The following is a 24,259-nucleotide window of genomic DNA, read 5'->3' as shown; positions in this document are numbered from 1 at the left end:
GGGAACATTTGCATAACACATTTAACCCATTCACTACTGAAACTGTGTATTATGAGATCTACATTAGTAGCAAATGTAATTAATTTGAAAGTGTTTTGGCAAGTATAGATTTAGTGATAATTTCCAGATTAGGTAACCGATTTGCATTCATATAGATTGAAATACATTTAAGTAAGGGTATTTATACAGTGGAAATTTAGCTATGAAACGGAAGACCTCTGTGCAAAATAAGGTGTTTGATGTGAGGAAGTCTTGCTCACAATTAAATATTTATTTTCACAGTGCTCAGCAGAGAACATGGAATGTAATACCTGAAGTTAAAAAGGAAGTGAAATGTTAGAAATAGATTTGTAAGGTACAACGTGGAAAGCCATAAATGCAATACTGTATCCAAGCAACCTTGTCATGTTGAGACTGAAATACTTTAGAAGACTCTTTGCATTTATGTTTACAGTATCAGTCATGGCAAGGACCAGCAACAAACAACAAATGTCCGTCTAACAAGCTCGACTCCAGATTACCCTTTCTGTAGAAAAATACATAACATAAATAGGTCTCAACAGCAGTTCACCAGTCTGTTCCCAAATGGAACATTTTTTAGTTTCCTGCACTAATTTCTACTTGGTCTTGTCTTGAACTAAACCTTTGTCTATTTGAAATCAGATGTGCCAAAAAGGAGGAAATCAGCACTCGCTGGGTTTAACATGGTTTTGGGGGGGTTTCTGAATTCATTTTCACTTGTTGCCTTTCTGCAGACATTTTATGCACCACCTAATACCAGAACCATGCTGTGTGATTTAGGAAGCATCTACTACCATGAACACAATGTTTCTAGGTGCTTCTGCTGTTTACCATAAGAAATGAGGGGACGAGTCAGCTCACTGAAAATCATACCACTTAGTCAAGAAAAAAAGCCAAGATTAACACTGTTCCAAGGATGGCAGTTTCGCATCATTTGGCAATGAAAAACATCATGTTGTAAGTCCATATGAGGGGTAAATGAAGAATGTTTATTTTTTGCAATAATTCGCAAAACACATTAAAGAATGGAAGGATTTTTTCATTACTAAGATTTTCAGTAGTGTTGGGTGTGGGATTGAGTTGTTATAGCTATGTTAGGTATAGGGATTGGTTTGGGCTAATGGCTGTTATATGCAAGTTTAGATTTTGAATTAGGCTTTATTTAGCATAATATATGAAGCTCAAGCTCGGGAAACAAATAATACTTGGATACTGTGAGGATTTAGGCTCTGGGGATGGGTAACGGTTGCCTAAAGTTAAGATCAGGGCTGCATTCAAGATTATATTTTAAGGCAGATTAGTGAGATGGTGAGGGGTTGATTAAAAAGGGATTTAGGATAGGGTTTTGATAAGTGTAATTGATACAATTAGCAATACAGCAATGGTTCTTATGACGGTTTCTTTTAATGTCTGCCATTGTTGAAAGTGATTTCTTCCCTATCACACATGCAATATAAATGACAGTTTATGTCACTCATAATGAAAACCATAGTCTATCTCATGCTTGAAAAGCAGGGGATCTTTGCATCAATACTTTGGTAGGACAGCTTCACAGTTACAAGGCCTGTCATATAAACATTGTCTACCATAGCCTTATAGCCCACTAGAGGGCTATACCGGTCATTAAAGGCCCGCTCTAGCGTTAAAGGCCCGAGCCAAAGGCTCCCAACATTCCAAAATTCTAATATTCCTTTAAACCGAAATGTAGTTTTAAATTTAAATGTTCAGCTGCAGTTACAGATCGAACAGGAAAAGCAAAGCCCTAACATAAAAACTTAAATGATTTTTGCTGTGATCATTAGTACAAAAAAGCTGCATGCAAAATATTCTCTGTACAGTCGCAGGAAATCTAACAAAACAGCATATTCCCAAGAACACTTTCACAAGTGGAAGCTATAACTTGAGTCGTCTAATAAAATGCTCTCCCTTTAAATATGCAAAGGAATCACAAAAGCAAACACTAATAACTAAATATGTCACAAAAGGTTTTATGAGTTTTGTATCCTTCCAAGACCAATGAAAATCTGACACAGGAAAATTACCACTGAAATCACTCATTAAAAAAATAACATTTCTTGTTTGCTAGTTAGGACATAATGTCTGTACAGCTCAGCTCTCACAATATGACTGTTGTTGCAACAGAAAAAACATTATATTCATGTGTGATGATTCAGTTACTTCAGTGTTACAGCACAGCAATATCACAGCGTAAGGGTAGGTGGAACATTCTGCACAAAGAGGGAAGCGAGAGAATGCCCAGGCTTTCATCCCTTTGCTGTCAGCAGAACAGGAGCATTTTACTTTTAATTCATGGCAGAATGTCCAGTGCTGTTGCCTTCTCTAGATTGACGCACAACCCTTTAGCAAATCTACCTGGATGACTTAAAGCCAATCACATTGGCCATGGTGAGGGATGTTTCGGCCATGTTTCTGACAGACCCTAAGGTAAACATCTTGGTCGGAACACGTAGAACGTTCCAACCACTCTAAAGATTGTGTACTCTCAGAGATGGTGCTTTAATTGTACCCGTCGAACAGGCATTTCTTTCAACCTGTGGGTGACAGGCAGCAAAGAGGCAAAAGCGGCAAAGTTCTACCAATCCGTTACACAGAAGGGGTGGAACTGTGACGTCTAGCCCACCGCCAAATGCGACACATAAAACAGCAAGAATGGCCTAAAACAAATACTGCAACATTTTTAAATGCTACTCACAACATATCATAAAGACACATTGCCAAGATAGCACTCAAGCCCATTTTTATTAATTCTTCCAAACTGAGTTCTGTTCTACCTTGCGTTATCCTCTAATTTTCTGATGAAACACAAGGACACTGAGGAGGGCATTAGAGTCTTAAGTACATATTTTAAAAGGGTTTATGTTGCCTCTTATATTACTTTTGGTCTGCTGACTCTTCTTGCCGTTATTTATTTTGCTTGCTTTACAGGATGGTGCACGGTTGGTTCTAGAACTACCTTACATCCTTTACATGGCTCTAGTGATGATATATAGGATGGCCGAGAGAATTCTTAAATTTCAGTTGTAACTTAAATGCTGACTGTTCATTAATTTCAGAAGTAGTGAAACTATCTCTAATTCTCAACCCTTTTCCTATTGATGCAAAGGAATCTTATTCTAAGTTAGCTGCTTTAGCGGTCATTCACCAAACGGTTTCATGGCGCTAAGTGGGGGAGTTAGTATACGGGGCAGGGCAGCGTGGTAAAAACTGTAGAATACTAAGGCCAGAATAATTATTCAGAAGACAAAGCAGAGAATCAAGTCTTCAGCACTTTGTGGAAAGAAAGGAGATCTTGCTTAACTTCAAGGGAGTGATGAAGAGAATTCCACAGTAGAGGAGCACAGATAGAGGACGACCACCCTCCATTCGTCTGAGGCTGGAAGTGGTGGGCCGCTAAGAGTCTAGCACTCTGAGAGCATAGAGTGTACGCAGCTTGGAGTGTAGAGTAAAAGCTGGTTTGTAAGGGATGAAACCTTAAAATGTGGGAGCAATCCGGAGCAGACTCATGTGACCACACACTCTATCTAGGAATCAGTTAGCTATTTTTCACAATTTACAAAAATGTATTACACTCGATCGCAATATGTCTAGTTATATGCTTGTGTGCCTTGTCTGATCAAATGTTCTCATATTTATTTTTAGAGCAAAAACTTAGAACAAACAAAATAAAGAGAAGCCTTTAGTTCAAATCTGTGACAGAGTGCAAGTACTTGCATAATGAGAAAAGATTCAATCACTAAAAAGTTTAAATTCTGTTTTTGTGGGAAACAGTCATATTTCACTTCTTGAAGTGCCAAGATCATAAGTAAGGAGATTCTCAACATATTGTTGGGCAAAACTTGATTTAGCTCATGCAGTGTAATGACACAACCACCTCCTGTAGAGTTGTATTTACCAAATTTGGCACATTTTACGTGTTAGAAGGTGGGCTTAATGGACAGCATCAATCTTTGGCTACACTACTTCTCTGGCACGGTATATGTGATGAAGGTTGTATGTTGTATGATGCTACCATTTTGTAGCCCTAGGTATGGTCTGCATGTGTGCATATTAACAGAACTTACCATCTTATATGGGCCGTGATTCAGAAAGTGCACATAGGTGTGTACGGCTCCTAGTATACACACGCAGCTGCGTGGTTGTTAAGCTCACTCATGTGCTCTGCCAAGGCTGGGCTCAAGGGTGTGGCAAACAAACCCAACAGTACAAGCCAAATTTACAAAGGGGTGGAGACCAACATTGTTTTGGGCCTGATGAAAGCAGGATGAAGCAAGAACAGTCAGACAGGTATAACGTCCTTCACCCCCCACCCTTTATCAGGGGTAAAAATTAAACAATAAACATTTCAGAGGATGGACCATTTCAGACACATACCCCAAAATACTTTTATGTCGCCTTTGAGGGCAGGACACCCTGGGCTCCCTACATTGGCAGATCTCATCTGTCCACCATGTTGGGCGGCAAGAGCTTATATATAAATATATTTGGGTTCATGCACAAAACTTAGTTAAGCAAGTCAGACCAGTCAGTAGAGCAGTATTGAGTCCTACTTAGTGTTCCCACAGCATTCATGTGCCAATTTGTGAAAACAAGACATATGCATTGTGCACCACGCCACAATGTCTCAGCTGCATCAGTGCTTAACTCGCCTATAAGACCACATGACATTTGAAATGTTTGTATTACTTGTAGACACAAGTTTCCACTAATTTTCTGACTATTTCCCAGCTGTAATCTGAACCACTGTAATCACTTAACTATGATTAAAGGCAGCACCCACTCTTAAGATGCTCTACTAAACTAGCCTGATAATGCAAACCTATATACAAATTACACTTACTAAAAACTGTGTAACGTAAAGGACTGCCTGATATACACATTAAAATATATATACACCGTATATAATCCAAGGTGCTGCTTCTGAACCATCAATGTCTTCATCCAACAAGAGTCTCCTTCTCATGCGACAGGCTATATGCCAACTGCACCATACTGATTCAGAAGCAGCCCATGGTAATGCTGTACAATTTAAAAATTATTTTTTCAGTTTTTTTTAAAAAAGAATATTGAAATACTCACAATATCAAAAAGGACATATATTATAGACAAGATCGTGTTGAACATAACACATTAAAAAAAAAATCCTGTTGTCAGTGAAAATTCACTGAACCCGCCAGTGCTAGGAGTTGCCGTCAACTTCACAAATAAGCCTTGGCTCAGGCTCTTCACAGGAACAATCGAGTGCAGTTATGTTTGACCACCTCACACTAAGTCCTCGCTTCTACGGGTAAGATGGTTATAATTCTTATCTAGAATCAGTTTAAAGTGATACTGGACTATATACTTTGTTCCCTTATCGCAGTAGCTATATGTTCCATTGTCCAGCACTCGTTTTTAAAATGTCTGCCATTTCCCAATATGGCAGACATTTATTTGGCTTTTGAGTGCATTCATGAGTTAACCCGTGTCTGCGCCAAAGACAGAGACAAAGGTATGCTTTGCAATCAATCCTGGAAACAGCAGCAGGGTCTTTGTACTGATCATTCCATTGTTTGGATCAGCAGTTCCAAATAACTGACCCAACCAAAAGCATACCTTTTAAGGGCATTTACATTTTGTTAAAGACTCCAAAGCTCCAATCAATGTTTAGTCCCAATGTAGTTGTAAGTCCTGCGAATCCAAAAAATCAGTGGAGAACATACTCGGAACAGTTGCACTTAAGGGAGTGAGACCAGTTGCAGAATTGGGCATGGTTATGTCCAACCACTCCATATTGTCCAGGTTTGCATCAGCTAGGTCAAGGGATAAACACGATCCGTTTACTACAAAAGGCGGGTCTGACGTTTCCATTGGTGAATGGGAGTGGTCCAGCAACGCAGAGTGATCGAGCAACTCATTCTGAAGGTCCTCTATCAGAGAAAATGATTCTTGGACTTCGGCGTTACTCGTTATATGAGGAACATCATTCCTTGAAGGCAGAGTTCCATCCAAGAAAGCTTCAATTTGGTTTTCCAGGCTGAGAGAGAGATTGCTCGTAGACTCCAGTGTCAAAGGAGAGGTAATTGCAGGTGCCATCTGGACCCGTGGTGGTGGCCTAGTTACCACTGTGTTTACCGGCATTGTGGTGATGCTGGCCGTGACTGGCCTCATCTTAGAAATAGGAGACGGTTCTTCTTTTACAAGGGGAGAAATTTCTGGAAGCACAAAAAGGTGAGAAAATCAATCATAATTATTCCCCATATCACTTTTGCATTAAAAAATATATTCAATAAATCTATTGCTATGCTGAATTACAGCGGTGCACAAAATCTAGGGTATACAAAGGTGCTGTAATAAATTTACGGCATGCTTTCAACTTCATATTTTGCGCAAATGGATGAACAGTAACTTGTGGCCACCATGTATTAAATATATTTGTATTTGGTTTCCACCTGCTCCACACTGGGCATTGCTATGAGTGGCTGGCTAATTCTGACGTGCCGGTATTGAGTTATTGGTCCAGATAGAATCACGAGTTTCACAGAAACTATCGCAGCAATTTTAGGTTAAAACTTTGAGAGGAAATGGAAAATAACCTGGACAATCGGACCCAATATTTCTAATTCTGTTGATTACTCTTCAAGTCTCAGGTGACTCTCACATTCACCTCATAACCCTGAGTACTTATGTTGGCACCAGGGTGTTGGTAACTAAAGGGGGGGTAAGTAACCACACCAAAATCTGGAGGCCTCTCAATCAGGTCCAATATCAAAAAGCCTTCAAGGTATTTCCGAGAGGTAATGCAGACATTTTCAGCAATATTCAAAATCCAATGAAACACAAGATCTTTTAGGTAACCCAAAATAGCACCCCCAGGAGTCTAAATGAGACCAGAATGTGTAATATACATGTACTTTTTACACTATTTTATAAGAGAATAACTGACTAGATTACATACACATGTATGTATTTCCCTTTGAAAGAAACAAATGTTGCTAACCATTTGTTTATCATACAGATTAGTCACAAATTAGCTATTAGAAACACATTCTCATTATTGTTTAAATGGAAACATAAAAATACGTTTTTCAGTGTTCTTTAATGAGGCATCGACTATCACATCTGTATACCAACTAAGAAGCTGTAATGTGCTTTCTCGATATAGAGGCCCTCATTACAACTTTGGCGGGCACGGCCACCAATGCAGCCACACTTCTGCAGTGGCCATTTCAACATCCCCGCTGGGCCGTCGGGGATGTCAACCGCAACACGGGAGCCGGCTCCAAATGGAGCCGGCGGTGTTGCGGCGGTGAACGGGTGCAGTTGCACCCGTCGCACATTTCACTGTCTGCTATGCAGATAGTGAAAAGCTCCATGGGGCCGTGGCAGGGGGCCCCGCGACTCCCCTTTCCGCCAGCCTTTTCATGGCGGTTCCAGAAAAGGCTGGCGGGAGGGGGACTCGTAATCCCCTGGGCAGCGCTGCAAGCAGCGCTGCCCTGGGGATTACATCCGCCGGGACCAACGTGGCGGTAAACCGCCGGTCCCGGAGGTGTGACCTAATTCCATGGATTGCACCGCCAGCCTGTTGGCTGTGCATCCGACGAAACAGCCCTGGCGGCCTTTGACCACCAGGGTTGTAATGAGGGCCTGAGTGTCTTAAGAAATAAACTGCTTCCATTCTAATGTTACGATTCAATTGATTACAGAAGAAGCTTACACTTTTAAAAGGAGTGAAGAAAATACTTATCCAATAGCTTTTTTTTTTTTTACCAGAGCGGAACAGCCTGAAACCTCTTGCTGGCTGAACATGGAAACAGAGTCTGGGCACTCCACTGCTATTTTGCTCTTCTAAGTGAGATGCCTTGAGAGTGATGGACCTGCCCAGAAGCGGTTCCTCTGCTCGCTGTGCCACAGGACTCAAGGTGCATTACCTTCACGAGGGCCTAGGGTGAAAATGGTATGGGGTTGTTCGTGTTTCATTCAGAGGGAACCTGGCCTGCCAGTTTAGGTATGACTCTTCCTATTGGACAAGATTAAGACTGATCTGCATAAATTTGGTCCAACAACTGACATTAATCCAAGCGTTCCATCCATCCTTTTTTTGGTTTTCTCATATATTCATGGAGTAGGAATTTCTGTGCCATTGACTGTACCAGTTACAATGATCTTCAAATCGGATACTTTTCAATCGTTGTGGAAACTAAGGGCCTGATTTAGATTTCGGTGGGCGGGTTACACGTTCACAACTGTGACAGATACCCCGTCTGCCGAAACGGAAGTCACATAGAAAATAATAGGATTTTTATTTTGGTGGAAGGGATATCCGTCACCGTTGTTACAGAGTAACCCAACTGCCGAAATCTAAATCAGGCCCTAAATCTTTAATCAACTCTTTTCTAATACTAACAAAGTCATTATGACTGTCAAACCCACATCCAGAAAAATCATGTAATGTATGCACAGTTCAAACCCTACCCATCATCTAGATGTTTTCAACGAACCATACAAGCCCTCAGCACCACCACTCAGCCTGAGGAACCTTGCACATTCATCCTGGCAAAATCATGCCCTCAATCATTTCTGTCTGATGCGGTCAAAATAAATACTGCATCATTCATTTATGTAGCTCAAAATTATTCCTTACCAAAAACCTCTTAGAATGAATCCTAGCAAATACTGTCCTCTCTCAAACCTTCAATGTATTCTTGAAACCATGACAATCAGATTACACAGCCTTTACAAGGTTATCCAAATGAAAATTATTTTTTGTTTTAGACAATTTCACTTCTGGTCACTGGACTGTAAAAGGATGGCATTACTGGATGCTGTACTGCCATTTGATAAAGTTTGTTTTGACCAATGACTTTGTGTTTCACCACTGCGCATATTAGTTGCTCAATGTTCACCAGTAGCACATGGTATGTTTTGTTCAGTTTAGCCGCCTATGGGCTTTGACATGGCATTAGCCATTACTTTCTGTATTCAGTTGAGCCGCCTATTGGCTTTGACATTGCATTAGTCATTACATTCTGTATTCTGCCTATTGGCTTTGACATGCTGTATCCAGTCTAGCCGCCTATTGGCTTTGACATTGCATGCCTATTGACTTTGACATGATGTATTCAATTTTAGCTGCCTATTGACTTTGACATGCTATTAGATATTCTGCCTATTGGCTTTGACATGATATCATATATTACATTTTATATTCAGCTCAGCTGCCTATTGGCTTTGACATGATATTATACATTGCATTTTATATTCAGCTCAGCTGCCTATTGGCTTTGACATGACACTAGACATTGCATTTGATATTTAGGTTAGCTGCCTATTGCCTTTAACATGACATTGCATTTGATATTTAGGTTAGCTGCCCATTGCCTTTAACGTGGAGTTAGACATTGCAGTTGAGAATCCAAGCTGTATTTTTCCAAGCTGTGTTTTTGCACAAGATGAACCAAGATGTTTTGTTCTCACAGTAGACTAGACATGATAAGAGAGAGTACATGGGTGTTGTTCTCTCTGCTTGAGCTTGGGAACAGGAGTAGTCTTGGAGACCTGGCCAGTCTCCAAAAGGCCTGCTCAGTTTCCCAGGTCTGAGAGGAGGGGGCACACCTTTGTAACGAATGTAACAGGCTGCAGAGAGTCAGATTCGAATCTGCCGGACCTCGTGCTGGAGCTTGGCGCCAGCTGCCAGCAATCCCGTGTGGGTAGATGAATCTCTCTTTCTCGCGGCTGACAGGGGTCATCAGCTTGCAGACCTTAGAAAGATGAAGCTGTAGATAGTTCCCACACGGTGAAGTATTTGTTTTGCTTTGCATTATCTTATAAATATAACCTGCTGTGTATATTGCAAACTGATATATTTTGTTTGATTAATGCGGACTTGAAAGCTACTAATTCGTCATTCATAAATATTGTGGTTGGGGAAGAATTAACAACAATAAAAGTCTTTTTTGACCACAGAAGTGCATTTCTGTTGTGTTATGTTAGTGCTTAGAAACTAAATAAGAGGAAAGCATTACAATTGGTACCAGGAGTCGTGGGGTCGGTCATTAAGAGGTGATTAAGAGGGTGTTGACGAGTTGGTAGATTTCTAAGTGCACACTTTAAAAGTGTAATTGTTTTTTTGTTGTTTGGAGAATTACAGAAATTGTTTTCTGTTTGGAGAATCACAGTAGCACCGCAGACCATGTCTGAGAATGCATGTGTTGATAAACTGCCTGATGGTGCTAAGAAAAACTGTGAATTGTTTTCTGTTTGTGGAATTACAGAAGAAAATGCATGTGTAGCTAAAATGCCTGATAATGTTTTGAGAAATAATTCCTGTTGTACATATGTAGAAAACGTGTCTTTTGGAAGTAATGATGACAGAAAGGTTTGGATACCTTTATCTGCTTACAGAGAAATGCAGGAAGTTGGAACATGAAAATAGGAATTTACGTGAGCAAATTAGCCCGACTGAAAGTTATAAAAGGGCTGTTTTTGAAGAATCTTTCTTGTCCCATTCCAGTAATGAGAGGGTTAAGACAGCTCCGAGCTGCACTGAGTATTCGTGTGAGCCAGGGTTTTTGGCAGCCAAAATGCATTCCTTAACTGATAACACGGACGAGAGAGACCAGAATGTGATTTACGAGTTACCGTTGCAAAATGCACAAGTAAAACGAAAGATTTTAGAGCAAGAGCCGACTTTCATTAGCTTGTTTGATTTTTGGAAAAAGAATAGCCCTCATTTGAGAGAAATCCTAACACTTTTGTATATGGTCACTGTGAAAAATTATATGCAGTTGCGCGCTTGTGATTTGGCAAATGAAATAATGCAGACTTCAGGTTTCTGCGCAGTGCAAGAAGGAAAAACTGATGTACATGTAATTCAAGAACAAGGAAAGAAAATAGTGCCCCTAGCTAGAATCATACAATGGATCTGGTACTTGCAAAACAGGGCTAGAGTACCACAGGTAAAAGAGTTACCAATGAAGTTGTGTGCACCATTTGAATTCGTATCTACTGAAGATAAAAAGCATGTTTGTTTTACTAATGATTCATTGACTGAAATGTTGCTTTCTGGCACAGTAGAAGGAACAGCGTTGTATAATGTGTGTCAGATTTTAAAGCAAGAGCTACGTGAGATGTGTCATTTTTATGCTGATTTTTGGTTCTTTGATAATGTTTTAGCCACATGGCTTGCACCTAACTGGTTCAATTACCTTGCAGATGTTAATGAGAAAAATTCAGAGAGAGAAGTGTTCACCCAGAATTCTGCCTTAGTGGGGATGGCTAAGTGGGTGCCCCAGAAATGTGAACAGCTGAGAGAAAAAGCCACTTACAGGTGGGCAGAGATGAGAGAGATGCACATTCCCCTAGATTTGATAAAAACTGTGCAGCACGCACAAAAGCAATTTGTCATGCAAGCAGTCACAGAGCAGTTGGGGAGAGGAAAGTTACCAGGACAGAAATGGCAAATTGATCAGGTTTTAGGGAAAGTGATTGCTGCAGATTACCAAGGAAAAATCGAAATTATGCTGATACCTAGAAAAGAATCTGATTCATTCATACAAATTGGAGACAGAATGGCCCAAATTGACAAAAGTGCAGTGAATGGAGGTTTGTTAAAGAAGGAGTCTGCCCCAGCCCTTCTGACAGTGCAAGAAAAGGGAAGCTGTGGCGCAGCAGATAAAAACCTCAGTGCTGATGTGTGGGCTGAAGCCCCAAGTGATCCTCCAGAACCTGCAGTGAATATAACAAAGGGCCCCAAAAACGTCCTGCTGATTATAAAACAGGGAAAGAAAGAGGAAGGGTGCAGTTTAAATGAAAAATGTTATTTGCAAGAAAAGTCATACTTGTTTCTTTTACAGATCCTACCACGTTTCGCCACTGTCCCTGAGTGTGCTGAGTGGTCCCCCTTCCGGTGTGTGCGTGTGGGGTCGGGGAAGGGACCGAACCCCCAACCTGAACCTGGCTGAGTAAAGTGCCAGCACCATGGATCCATTTTGCGCAAACTGCGCCTTCAGTTCAAGTTCAACTTGTTTGATTGCATTCTTCCACTGGAACTAAGCTGTGTTTTTTTTTTTTTTTTTTCCTTCTCGTATGGAACTCTGACTTTTGCTTATCTTCCAGAAAACCTTTCAGGTGGACCGTGCATCTTTACATGAGTAGAACTCATGCCACATCAAATTGCTAACACTGTTGAATTAGAGACTCATTCAGAGTATAAAAATTGCCCAGTCTTTTCTATGTAGATGTATCTGATGTGAAAGGTTATGAAATCAATGTGTTAATTCACTTCTATTGCTTTACAGGGATTGCTTTGATCATAATGTTTTTTTTGTTTGTGCTGATGTTTTTTGTTTTTGTTTGAAACAGGAGATATGTGAAACAAAAATTCATTGGTCAAAGGGCGGAATGTACTGCCATTTGATAAAGTTTGTTTTGACCAATGACTTTGTGTTTCACCACTGCGCATATTAGTTGCTCAATGTTCACCAGTAGCACATGGTATGTTTTGTTCAGTTTAGCCGCCTATGGGCTTTGACATGGCATTAGCCATTACTTTCTGTATTCAGTTGAGCCGCCTATTGGCTTTGACATTGCATTAGTCATTACATTCTGTATTCTGCCTATTGGCTTTGACATGCTGTATCCAGTCTAGCCGCCTATTGGCTTTGACATTGCATGCCTATTGACTTTGACATGATGTATTCAATTTTAGCTGCCTATTGACTTTGACATGCTATTAGATATTCTGCCTATTGGCTTTGACATGATATCATATATTACATTTTATATTCAGCTCAGCTGCCTATTGGCTTTGACATGATATTATACATTGCATTTTATATTCAGCTCAGCTGCCTATTGGCTTTGACATGACACTAGACATTGCATTTGATATTTAGGTTAGCTGCCTATTGCCTTTAACATGACATTGCATTTGATATTTAGGTTAGCTGCCCATTGCCTTTAACGTGGAGTTAGACATTGCAGTTGAGAATCCAAGCTGTATTTTTCCAAGCTGTGTTTTTGCACAAGATGAACCAAGATGTTTTGTTCTCACAGTAGACTAGACATGATAAGAGAGAGTACATGGGTGTTGTTCTCTCTGCTTGAGCTTGGGAACAGGAGTAGTCTTGGAGACCTGGCCAGTCTCCAAAAGGCCTGCTCAGTTTCCCAGGTCTGAGAGGAGGGGGCACACCTTTGTAACGAATGTAACAGGCTGCAGAGAGTCAGATTCGAATCTGCCGGACCTCGTGCTGGAGCTTGGCGCCAGCTGCCAGCAATCCCGTGTGGGTAGATGAATCTCTCTTTCTTGCGGCTGACAGGGGTCATCAGCTTGCAGACCTTAGAAAGATGAAGCTGTAGATAGTTCCCACACGGTGAAGTATTTGTTTTGCTTTGCATTATCTTATAAAAATAACCTGCTGTGTATATTGCAAACTGATATATTTTGTTTGATTAACGCGGACTTGAAAGCTACTAATTCGTCATTCATAAATATTGTGGTTGGGGAAGAATTAACAACAATAAAAGTCTTCTTTGACCTCAGAAGTGCATTTCTGTTGTGTTATGTTAGTGCTTAGAAACTAAATAAGAGGAAAGCACTACAGATGCCCTTCAAGAGCTCCATCAAGCACATAAAAGCACCAAATCTGTGTTTATTCTTCAGTGGATCTCCACCTCTTTTTACTTCGCCTTCAGCAGAATATGGGGATCTGCTGCACAGTTTTGGACTGGGTGAAGTCCCTGCCTTTCCGGTTGAATGCAAATCGATCACTACAAGTTTTTCCTATGCAAAATTGCAAGAGTCGATCTTCAAAGATCATCATTGTTGGCAGTCTTTCAGATTGGGTGCAAACTATGAACTTCACTTAGTTTGCAAAGTCTGCTGTTTCCAAACTCACCCAACTTCACTTGCAGAAGTGTTCCATATAAAAATAAAATGTTTTACAAGACAATACATCATATATAGTCGGTCCTCACTGGGTTTTCTCTATGACAAACAGTTTACTTACCTTGGGCAACAAACGTTCTGATGGACTTTCTATCTAACTACAGAATCCTCACCTTTAAAATATCCCCAGGAGCCGGACTGGATCTGGAGCTTTTAGCAATACTGTGTGCCAGGTGGCAGCAAATAGCTGTGCGGTAACCTTGTAGTGCCACAGATGTTGCAGTGCAAAGCCATATACAGGTGGAGCCCGAGCACACTGACTTCAGTTTCTCAATCTTTCTCATGTGCACACTCAGGCACAGAGCATCTTGAACAAGCTACAGGTGACAGTGTGCCAATATCTATCTTGGGACCTTACAATGACATTTAGGAGACTGCTCCACAGATTGGAAGGAAGGGGGCAGTGAGAGATCTCCTTTCAGATAAAGCATACACCATGAAGAGTGCTACAGAAGGTAAGTAACTTATTCTTCTTGGAAAGGATGTAAAGAAAGGACTTATTTCATCATGTTTGACTGCCAAAGCAGCAAATCTTTGTAAAGGTGTGCATTAAACCTCACGTTGCAACCAGGCAGATTTTGAGAACTGCCACCGCCTTGCTACGGCCTCCTTTGCAGCTTTGGCCCGGGGTAAGCCTGCAGGCCTTCGGGTGTTCCTTCTTGGCTTGTGCATAGCAGCTTTTAATGCATAGGACGGTCCACCTCAACAGTGTCGCATTTTGAATCACCTTGCCTTTCTTTCATCCCAATGAAACCCACAAAGAACTGATAATCTATACCATGGTCTCTTGTGCAGTCAATGTAGAAACTCAAAGCTCTGTAAAGGTCAAGCCAATAGAGCATCTCCTCCTCTTCCTCCAGGGATACGGCAGAGAAAAAAATGCCGGCAAAAGGCCAATACCATCTTTGGCAGGATTGCATCCTGAGTCCTCAGCGCCAATCTGAAAAGGTAGAAAGTGGTGTGGGGAGGTTACACCAAGAGTTCCAGTAGTTTACTCATGCAGTGTGCAGAAGTGATTGTGATAAGAAATAACGTCTTAGTTGTCAGAAGTCATAGTGAGCAATTGTGCACAGGCTCAAATGACGTGTACATAAGGAACGTCAGAACTAGATCTAATTGAGGCATCACAAATGACTTTGGAGGAAACATGAATAAGGGCCTCCAGAAAAGGCATCACAACAGGCAAATTAAAAAGAGAAGGTTGATCAGGCAAACACAAAAAAGAAGAAAGGACCTGCAAGTATACCTTAACATTGCTCACTTTAAGACCTTGATGAACAATGACAAATTGAAAAGCAACACATCAGAAGCTTTAGCCTACAGAGGATCGAGATGTTAGACCCCACACAAGGACAAACTTCCCAGCTTCCAGCATAGATGGATTTTTGAATGGGTGTATGGCTGCGAGAATTACATCCACCACCTTTAAGTCAAAAGAGTTCAACTGACATATGGAGATTTGGGTGTAGTACCCTCCACTGTTGCTGAGGCATAAGGCCCTCCCAAAGTGGGAGCCAGATCTGAGCGGCAATGTTCAGGCTCTGAAGCTCTGGGTGCCATCCTCTCTTAGTCCTGCTCAGGGCTAGTAATATTATTTTGGACTAGCCTGCCCTGGCTTTCCTCAGACCTTGAGGCAGGAGAGACAGCAATGGGAATGTGCACAGGTGACCCATATCACATTACATATGGATGCATCTCCTAATGATCATTCTGACGGAAACTTCAATGTGCTAGAACTTTGACACTGCATGTTCTCAAAGGTGGCCAACTGATGTAGCCAGGCCAATCCCCTGAGATCAAAAATGCCCTCTGCCCACTCTGGACAGATATCAGACTTGTGGTCCACCATTCATAGTGTGTTCAGCTTGTCTGCGCTGTGTTCAGGGACCTCTCTAAGTGGTTGGCTACCAGAAGGATCTTATGCTGGCACAGTCACCTCCTGAGGTGCACAGCTTCCTGGCACAGAATCCATCACCCACCACTGCCATGCTTGCTGCAGCACCACATGGCGGTCTTGTTGTCGATGAGAATATACCAGCCTATGCTTGACGACCCCAGGAAGGCTTTTGAGGGCTGGGTGGATTGTCCAAAGATCCCAAAAGTTGAAGCGGAGCAGGTTTTGCACTGGAAACATGAGGCTTTTGATCTCCACATCCACCAGGTGACCTCTCCAACCAGCGTCATGTAGGCACTCTTCTCCCACCACATGTGGTCCTGAGCCCTCTCTTGGGAGATCTGGAAGAAGTCAGAAAGGCAACTCTGGTGCTAGGCCCAATAAATCTTTAGGTTCCACTGCAGGGTCCACTTATGCTATCTGTGTAAGGGTCAAGGAGGTTTGAGGAGGCCTGCAGCCTGAGAAGCCTCAGAACCATACTCAGCAAGACCCAGGTGAGAGCCCACAACATTAGATCATATCAAGACTCTTCCAGACTCACTGTGATGGTGGAAATGGCCTGAACACTACCATGTCCAGGGCAGTCCCTATAAAGTTAGTCCTTTGCAGAGAGCACTGGTGGGATTTCAACTTGTTGGAAAACCTCAAGGAAATCAAGAACTTGCCTGTTGTCGAAGTTTGGGGTTGCATCTACCCTCAGCTTCCTAAAATAAGCTGTAACCACCACCATCACTTTTATGAACAATATCAGAGCTAATATTAGGCCGAAGGGCAGCACAGCAAAATGGAAGCGCTCTGACCCCACCGTGTACCATAGGATGTATCTGGGGAACTGTAGGATGGGCATAAGAAAATATGCATTCTGTAAGTTCAGGGACACCATCCACTCTTCATGATTCAGTGCACAAAGGACTTATACTTTCTCATTAAAGCATCCAATGGATGGAGGTCCAGTATACGTCTGAGGCCTCCACCCTTCTTTGAAAGGAGGCAGTTGCACTGCACCTTTTCCCAGCAGGAGATCGACTTCTTGCATCAAGATCAAGGTGTGGTCTGCTGAAAATCACTCTGGAGTGGGGAGATATAATAGATTTCCAAGTAGGAAGGAAATGTCATATCCTGCCACCTATCACCTAGTTGTGTACTAGGAGGGCATCTTAAAGTGGCTATTGCTGCTCCCATTGGTGTGAACAGACTAGGCCACCACCATATTCTCTGCACCAAAAGGGCTGAGTTTGTTTGCTCCTGCACAGGCTGGGAGGGTTGATGCTGCTGGTAAACTAGGCATATGGAATGACCCCTAAATGTCCTGTGCTGCTGGTGGAATTTTTGGCTGCACACAATAACCTCAAAAATCGTGCAGTGGCATGACTAACTTTAAATTCCTCAACTGTCAAAGCAGCCCTCTCTCTTAACAGTCTAAATTTGTCAATGCCAGGATCTGTCCATGAAGGACCCCCGAACATTCCAAGAATACCCATCTGATCGTATCCTGGCTTACCTTCTAGGCACTAACTACACTGGAGCTATTAGATCGGCCTATACAGTGGGTGGTCTCCAGACCGACCTGTAGCACATACTTTACTGCAACCTGACAGTTTTGGACTGTTTGGGCCAGTGAAGCTTTGTGGTCTTTTGTGAATGCTAGCAGGATCTTTCTTGCCATGTTCTGTAAGGTATGGGTGCATCTACCCAGGTGGCACACTGCATTTAAAGACTGTAAGACTATGCTAAGGAAAACATTTTCTTATCAAAGGCATTGATAGGTTCCAACTCACTATCTGGTAAGTATGAAGGGAAGGTGTTTGGACTGACTTTACTGGTAAATGCCTGTACCACAAAGATTTCAGGGATAAGGTGTTTTGTTAAAACGTCAGGTTCCCCAGGGACTGGTTTACGTTGCATGGCCACAGGTCGACTGAACAGGAAGGGGCTGAGTATGGCTTAGAACAAGTGGCCATGAGAATGCCCGTGACAGCCTTGATAAATGGATACCATTGCTCGGAAGAAATTGGACTTGGTTGGAAAATTCCAGTCAGTAAAAAGGCTTTGATTCCAAGTGTAGGCAATTGCAAATTCAGCTTATGCTGCTCTTCGCACTACCACATCGAAAGAAACACTTTCTTCTCTTGGTGAACCAAGTTATGAGTCCAGCACTGTCTTTGAAATTGTATCTAGCCCACCAACATTTTTCTGTCTAGCCCTTTATCAGTGTAATGAGGGGGAAGCAGATTGTCTGCCTCCTACTCATCATCAGTGTCAAGAGGGGCATTTGATATGCCCTGGATGGCATCAAGTGTAAAAGTCAAATATTTCCTCCAGCCTCTGTTAGTATTGGCATCAAGGAGAGGCTGAGGCTGATGACTGGACTACATAATCACTGGCTTTGCTTTAGTAATTTCAAGTTAGGCCTGGAAAAGGCAAATGTTGCAGACTGACATCTTCACTATATCTGTTAGAGGCGGAGTCAGGATCAGTGCTGGCATACAAGGAAATGGCAGGGCCCATACAGCCAGGAAAGAAGGCTAGGTCAGCTTTAATACCGGCCTGGGAACAGGTCCTGAGGGCTCAATTGGTTGAGGGCCTGTTAGACGAAGTCCAACTGAAGGTCACTGCGACGCAGTGTGGCCTGAAAGCACACCAGCAGCATCTGAAAAATCTGCAACAGGGTGTCCTTGAAGGCAGTAGTTTGCTGTTGGGTCAATGGCAGCCCAGGAAATTCAAGGTATGTAGGGACCAGTTGGAGAACAAGATCAATGTCACAAGAGGCTTGAAGTGAAGGACCCTTTGCATGACGCCTGTGTGATTCCTTGTCAGGTGTAGAGTGGCAGGATGGGGTTGAATCTCGCTTGGCTTTCTTGCACTTATGGAGTGTTTTTGTCTTACCTGAAGACTAAGTGGGAACTGCACTTCACGAGGGACCAACATAAGGGACAGGCATTGGGAACAGCCTTGCGTCTTGAAGCGATCCCATGGAAATGAAGGTGTTGTGTAGCCATTTTAGTTATAGCTCCATGCACGTTATTTTAGCATACTAGGCCTGCCGCTGTGCGCTTTAACCTAGATATATTTTATTAAGCTTTATTTTATTATTCTTACAATAGCCACGATTGCGGTCCTGTTTTATTGCACTCTATCTAGCTGTTTTTGCCTAGGCCAGCACTGCCTTCTCAAACAAGACATTCTTGCTCACTCTGTGCTTCTTTCAAGGCTGTAGTAAGATAGGTTGCCGATGAATGTGGTACAAGTTTTGTCTCTGACATTCATAGAAAAACACACATCCTTAAGTAGGGACATTTTCTCTGAACAACAGTTGTTTTATTATAAAAAACACTTACCTGTCCCTTACACGTTAAAGGGAGATTCCAACCAGAGAACCACGACTGTATGCTGACTGCTGAACGCTTCGCTGCAGCTGCTTATGCAGACTTCAGGCCTTTGCTCAGGTATGGGGGATATTGTCTTCCCAGGGGAGCCTGAGGGGCAGAATTAGAGCTAAACAGGCTGTGCTCTATTGTAACCTAGGTTACAATTATTAGTCTATTGACTCCAGTGACAATATGGTAGCGTTATATCTATGCTTTACTCTACTTGTCACCATTTTAATCTTGTCATGCTGTATCGTCCCGATTATTGCAGCCCATGCTTTGCTATCTAAGATGCAGTCGCTTCATTAAAACATTATTGAAACGTATACTGCCTCTGTTTGTCATTGTGTATTTGAGACTAATGTAACTAAGAGAAACGGATGAGACCTGAGTGACCACGGTTTCCCTGAGAAATCAATTATGTCATGCGCTCGGCTGCCCAATCATCCCTGCCCTGGGGTAGAGATGAGGCACTGCTAGTTAGCCGGAGCAAAACCCAGATTAGGGCGACAGGTGTCACCTGTAATGGGTCAGACTCAGTCTCCCACACCGCAGGCAATTTGGCCGCTCAAAATCCAGTAGTCTCATGAGAATAATGAGAGCCTATGAGACATGGCGCCGCCAATGTTTGGTCAGGCTCTAATTTTCGGGTTCTCCTGAGTATCTCTGTCTCACTATATACAAAGACACCTCAGTACTATATACGGAGACTTCCATAGTATTGAGGATTTCCTCCTCAGCTAAGAAGGGAACACCTATCTGACGCTGGAGGTTGTTCAAGCTTGAACTCTAAAAGGATAATCCCCATTTGGTGTGCTTATCTCTGAACAAACTTACCATTCATTATGGCGAATCCGCAACAGGTAGTAATTGCAGTCAATATGAGACCGCCCCTTACTGCACACTTATTGGCAAATGGCCTAACAGCCCAAGGGGGTCAAGTCACATTTGTTGTTCACACAGATGCAGCATATAGAACAGAACTATTTTATTCTTGGGTTACTTTTCCAGCAGTTGATGGGAACACGAACACATTTCATCACTATTTACCTGAAAACGTACCAGGACAATACAGAGCATACGCGTATTTAGAAATACCTTTCTCTTATCAAGAACATAATAATTGGCTTGATGGCACCCTACCCCACACGATCTGACCAGTAAGATTGGGTCCTCTAAGTAATGATGGTCCTACCTGGCCTTTATTGGCCACTTATACACCTCACCCTGCAATAGCAAACTTAGCAGTAGCTGAAGTTCGTCGCTTATATACTGAGCTGACGACAATATACAGACGTTTAGTACAGTTTGTAATGCAAACATTAAATACAAACCCAGCGCGTGTTGCCCCAGCGTACCCACATGCCGTAACACCAGGCATTACTCCTGCAACTGTACATTCGATCATGGGTAAGGTACCCGCCAAACAGGAAGAAATTCCATTTTGGTTAGCTCAAAAAATAAATGCACTGGAAGCAGTTTTTCCCCGTATGGGACCTCAGGATAAACATAGAATACTAACAATGTGCTTGCTATTTGGGATGGTTCCCACAGCAGATAACTGTAATACATGGAGCACGGTATTTGCCGCGCTCTATACTATCGCATACGGTACACCAACACTTGCCAACTTACCGAAAGTGTTGAAACAAATTCAAGATGAATAGAGGGCTGCCCCGGCCCTAGACTTGGGGATGCAATTAATAGGCAACCTTGCCACAGTATCCTCAGTTATTTAGAGTAACCTTAAAGGGGAAGTGGTCGCACTAGCGGTGCGCATGCAGCTTTGGGATGTTCCTCAACAGGATCAAGAACATGAGTTGCCAAAGATTATCGCAGAGACCTACTCTAGTATTGGTCGAGATAGTCTGGGGGCAATCTAATAAAGATTTTTCCAAGCGAGCTCCTGTGGGTAATAAGAAACGCTGGGATAAAAAATAAAAAAAACTCATAAAAAAGAAAGGGGAGAATCTCCACGCATGGATACCCCACAGAATAGATATAATCTCATAAATAGAGATAATATAAAAATGCCTGACAGATATCAATATACTGATACGCGCCAATCTTGTTCCCTTCAGGACTCATCGGAAAAACGCAGTGAGAGGTGGCCAGTCAGAGCGAAGAACAGAGTACGTGAAACCAAGACAGGCATCAAAATGCTCATCAGAGGATTCTGTTAAAAAGGAAGCAAATCCTCCCCAACAAAAACCCAATTTAAAAAGAAAAAGGTGTCAGCAGTTGCAGTTCGACATGCCACTCAAGAAGAGGGTCCTCTTGAAGAACAGGACGTGGGCACTAGCACTGCTAGACAGCGCAGCAGAGGTCACAATAGTTAGTCAGTATCTTCTACAGGATCTGGAGGTGAAAGCAACTGATGATTTTTTACAAGTAGAAACTGCGGACATGCGTGTCTCCCCGCCCGATAGGGTGTACAAAGTAATGCTACAGTTAGAGGGAGACATTGAACGCATAACAGACGCAATCTTTTGGGATCGCGTAGTAAACGTATATGATATCTTGTTGGCCGAACAAGATTGGCCACCTGAATTTGTCCTTACCTGCCCATATGGGGAAGATGTTATCAAACCTTCTTTCTCGCCCCTTGTTCCTGAGGAGCTCATAGAATCCTACACCATAGATTGGGCATTGGCGCAGGCACCCGCATTATATCGCAACCATGTAGATTGGGACAAAGAATCCCCCTATCACGTAATTCCTATTAAAAAATCAACCCCAACCTCAACCCCAATATCCAATAAAACATGATGCTAAAGCACCTGTGAGGGAAATCCTCACACAACTAGAGTACCACGGCGTAATTGAACCCTGTGTCTCCCCAATGAATAATCCTTTATTCCCAGTAGCTAAACCGGACCATTCATACAGAATAGTCTTAGACTACAGACACTTAAATAGTCATGCACGCACATATGCTATACAAAATTCACATAGCACAGCACTAATGAACAACATTGTGCGCAAAAAGTACAAAACAACACGGGACAATTCCAATGGTTTCTTCTGCCAGAATATAGCGCCTGAGAGTACAGACTTACCAAGTTTCAGCGCACTAGGCTCCCAGAAAAAATTCTGTTGTTTACCCCAGGCGTACAAGAGCAGTCCAGGACTATTCACAGCTCATGTGACTGCAATTTTGCACGACATTGACCCTGAAGCATTGTCCTATGTAGACGATATCTACCTCACGGATGATCAATTGCTGCAACATTTAAGACCAGTAGCCCGCATTGTTGTGGGATTTGCTGAATTTGGCTACAAATTCAACTTTAAAAAAACAAAAATAGCCTTCCTCAGCGTCCTGTTTCTGGAATATGAGCTATCGAGTGAAGGAAAGAGCCTAGCGCCACAATTCTTAGAAAAATGCGCACAATTACGACCTCCAAATATGATTTAAAAACTCCAATTTCTATTGGGTTTCCTAATTTTGGCAGAACTCACATTGCAGACTATGCAACGCACATAAAACCTTTATATGACTTAATACGTCATGACTTTTCAAGTAAATTTTGGACAGTCGAACACACACGCATTCTCAAAGACCTGCAGACAGACATGCTTGCAGCACAAGATCTACACACAAGGGACAATAAAACACACTTGGCCACCAGAGTAATTGCTGGTGCCATTGGTTTCACATATGTAACCTTTAATGAGGGTGAGACAGTCTAGATTGCATACAAATCACACTTGTACTGAGCAGCAGAACAACGTTTTTTCTCACTGCTGTACAGATGACTGTCATCAAAGAAAGATCTCTAGCTCAGGGCAAACGCATTATTGTCCTCTCTCCAATTCCAGCCCTTGAGGCTGTCACCAAAGCCAGCATTCCAAATACAAAAGCATTCATCCACATTGGATACAATGGGCCACATCTTTGATAGCCACTGATGTAGACTACATTTTTGACCCACAATAATAAACTCAAGAATTTTTGCAATATGAACTAAAATACCCAGTTCCAGCAAACACACTGCCTATTGATCAATAGCAAAGAGTCATGTACACCGACAGCTCTGCACAACCTGCAACTGCCACAAAGCATCAATACTCCCCTGCTTGCACAGTCGTAAGTGGCTAAATGGAGGATAATACATTTTTCCCCCAATATACATTCACTCAAACCCTAGGGGATTGCACAGCTAGCAGAGCTAAAGGCTTTGGTGATGGCACTGGAACATACGGATCCTGCACAGTACACACTGATTGTTTGTGATTCGTACTATTGTGTTCAGTCCTTCAATGAATACCTGCATTACTGGTGCCAGGATGGGTTCAGAGACTCTAAAGATAACACCATTAAACACAGACTGCTGTGGGGTACAGTAGCGGACCTTAAGGCATCCCTACCAAATGTCCATGTTGTGCATACACTTGGACACCAGCACGTTGGAATACACATTGCTGGGAATACAAAGGCTGATGAAGCTGCAAAGTCAGCAGTATTTACGGGCACTGTTGCTGCAGTAACTCGCTTAGGTGCGAAACCGGACGAAGACATTTGGGCTTCCGTGAAAACTACTGCTGATGGTACTCCATATCCAAAAGCATTTCCTGCTAAATATTCCTACTGAATGAGAGGCTGCCTAAATGCCGAGGTTAAGATACCAGGCGTAGGGGTTCAAGAAATTCCCAACAAAGATACAAGACCAGAGTTGATTAAAGCAGTGCATGAGAAGGCAGCATCTGTCCATGCTGGTGTGGTGGCTACAATATCATTGCTACAAGCCAGATTTTGGTGGCCAGGCCTATACAAAGAGGTGAAGCAGTATGTCCTTTGTTGTGACATCTGCCAACAAATTAAAGTTTCCACTGCTAAACGCCCACCGCAGACACCCCTCCTAATTTCTAACAAACCTTTACAGTGTGTTTACTTGGACCATTGTGGTCCTCTGACACCTGACAGTGCATAGAAATACATCTTAGTTGATGTTGACTCCTGCTCCAGATTTCTAAGGGTGTGGCCACAACGCTCGGCTGATGCTCGGACTGCTAATAAAGATTTGCGAG

General features: G+C 42.4%; 1 protein-coding gene across 1 annotated transcript in view; it reads right to left on the bottom strand.

Annotated features, from left to right (window-relative positions):
• Window positions 1–5,094: 5,094 nt before the first annotated feature.
• MRTFB (myocardin related transcription factor B) overlaps window positions 5,095–24,259 on the bottom strand; it is a 314,132-nt gene continuing 294,967 nt past the window's right edge. The window contains exon 15 of the mRNA XM_069210422.1: window positions 5,095–6,233. Coding sequence (XP_069066523.1) covers window positions 5,686–6,233 — 548 coding nt within the window. The 3' untranslated portion in view covers window positions 5,095–5,685. The remainder of the gene's footprint in view (window positions 6,234–24,259) is intronic.

The sequence above is a fragment of the Pleurodeles waltl genome, chromosome 10 (genome assembly GCF_031143425.1).
Source record: "Pleurodeles waltl isolate 20211129_DDA chromosome 10, aPleWal1.hap1.20221129, whole genome shotgun sequence".
Taxonomy (NCBI): Eukaryota; Metazoa; Chordata; class Amphibia; order Caudata; family Salamandridae; genus Pleurodeles; species Pleurodeles waltl.
Note: the sequence above shows the minus strand (reverse complement) of the source record. Positions and strands in the feature narration are given on the sequence as shown.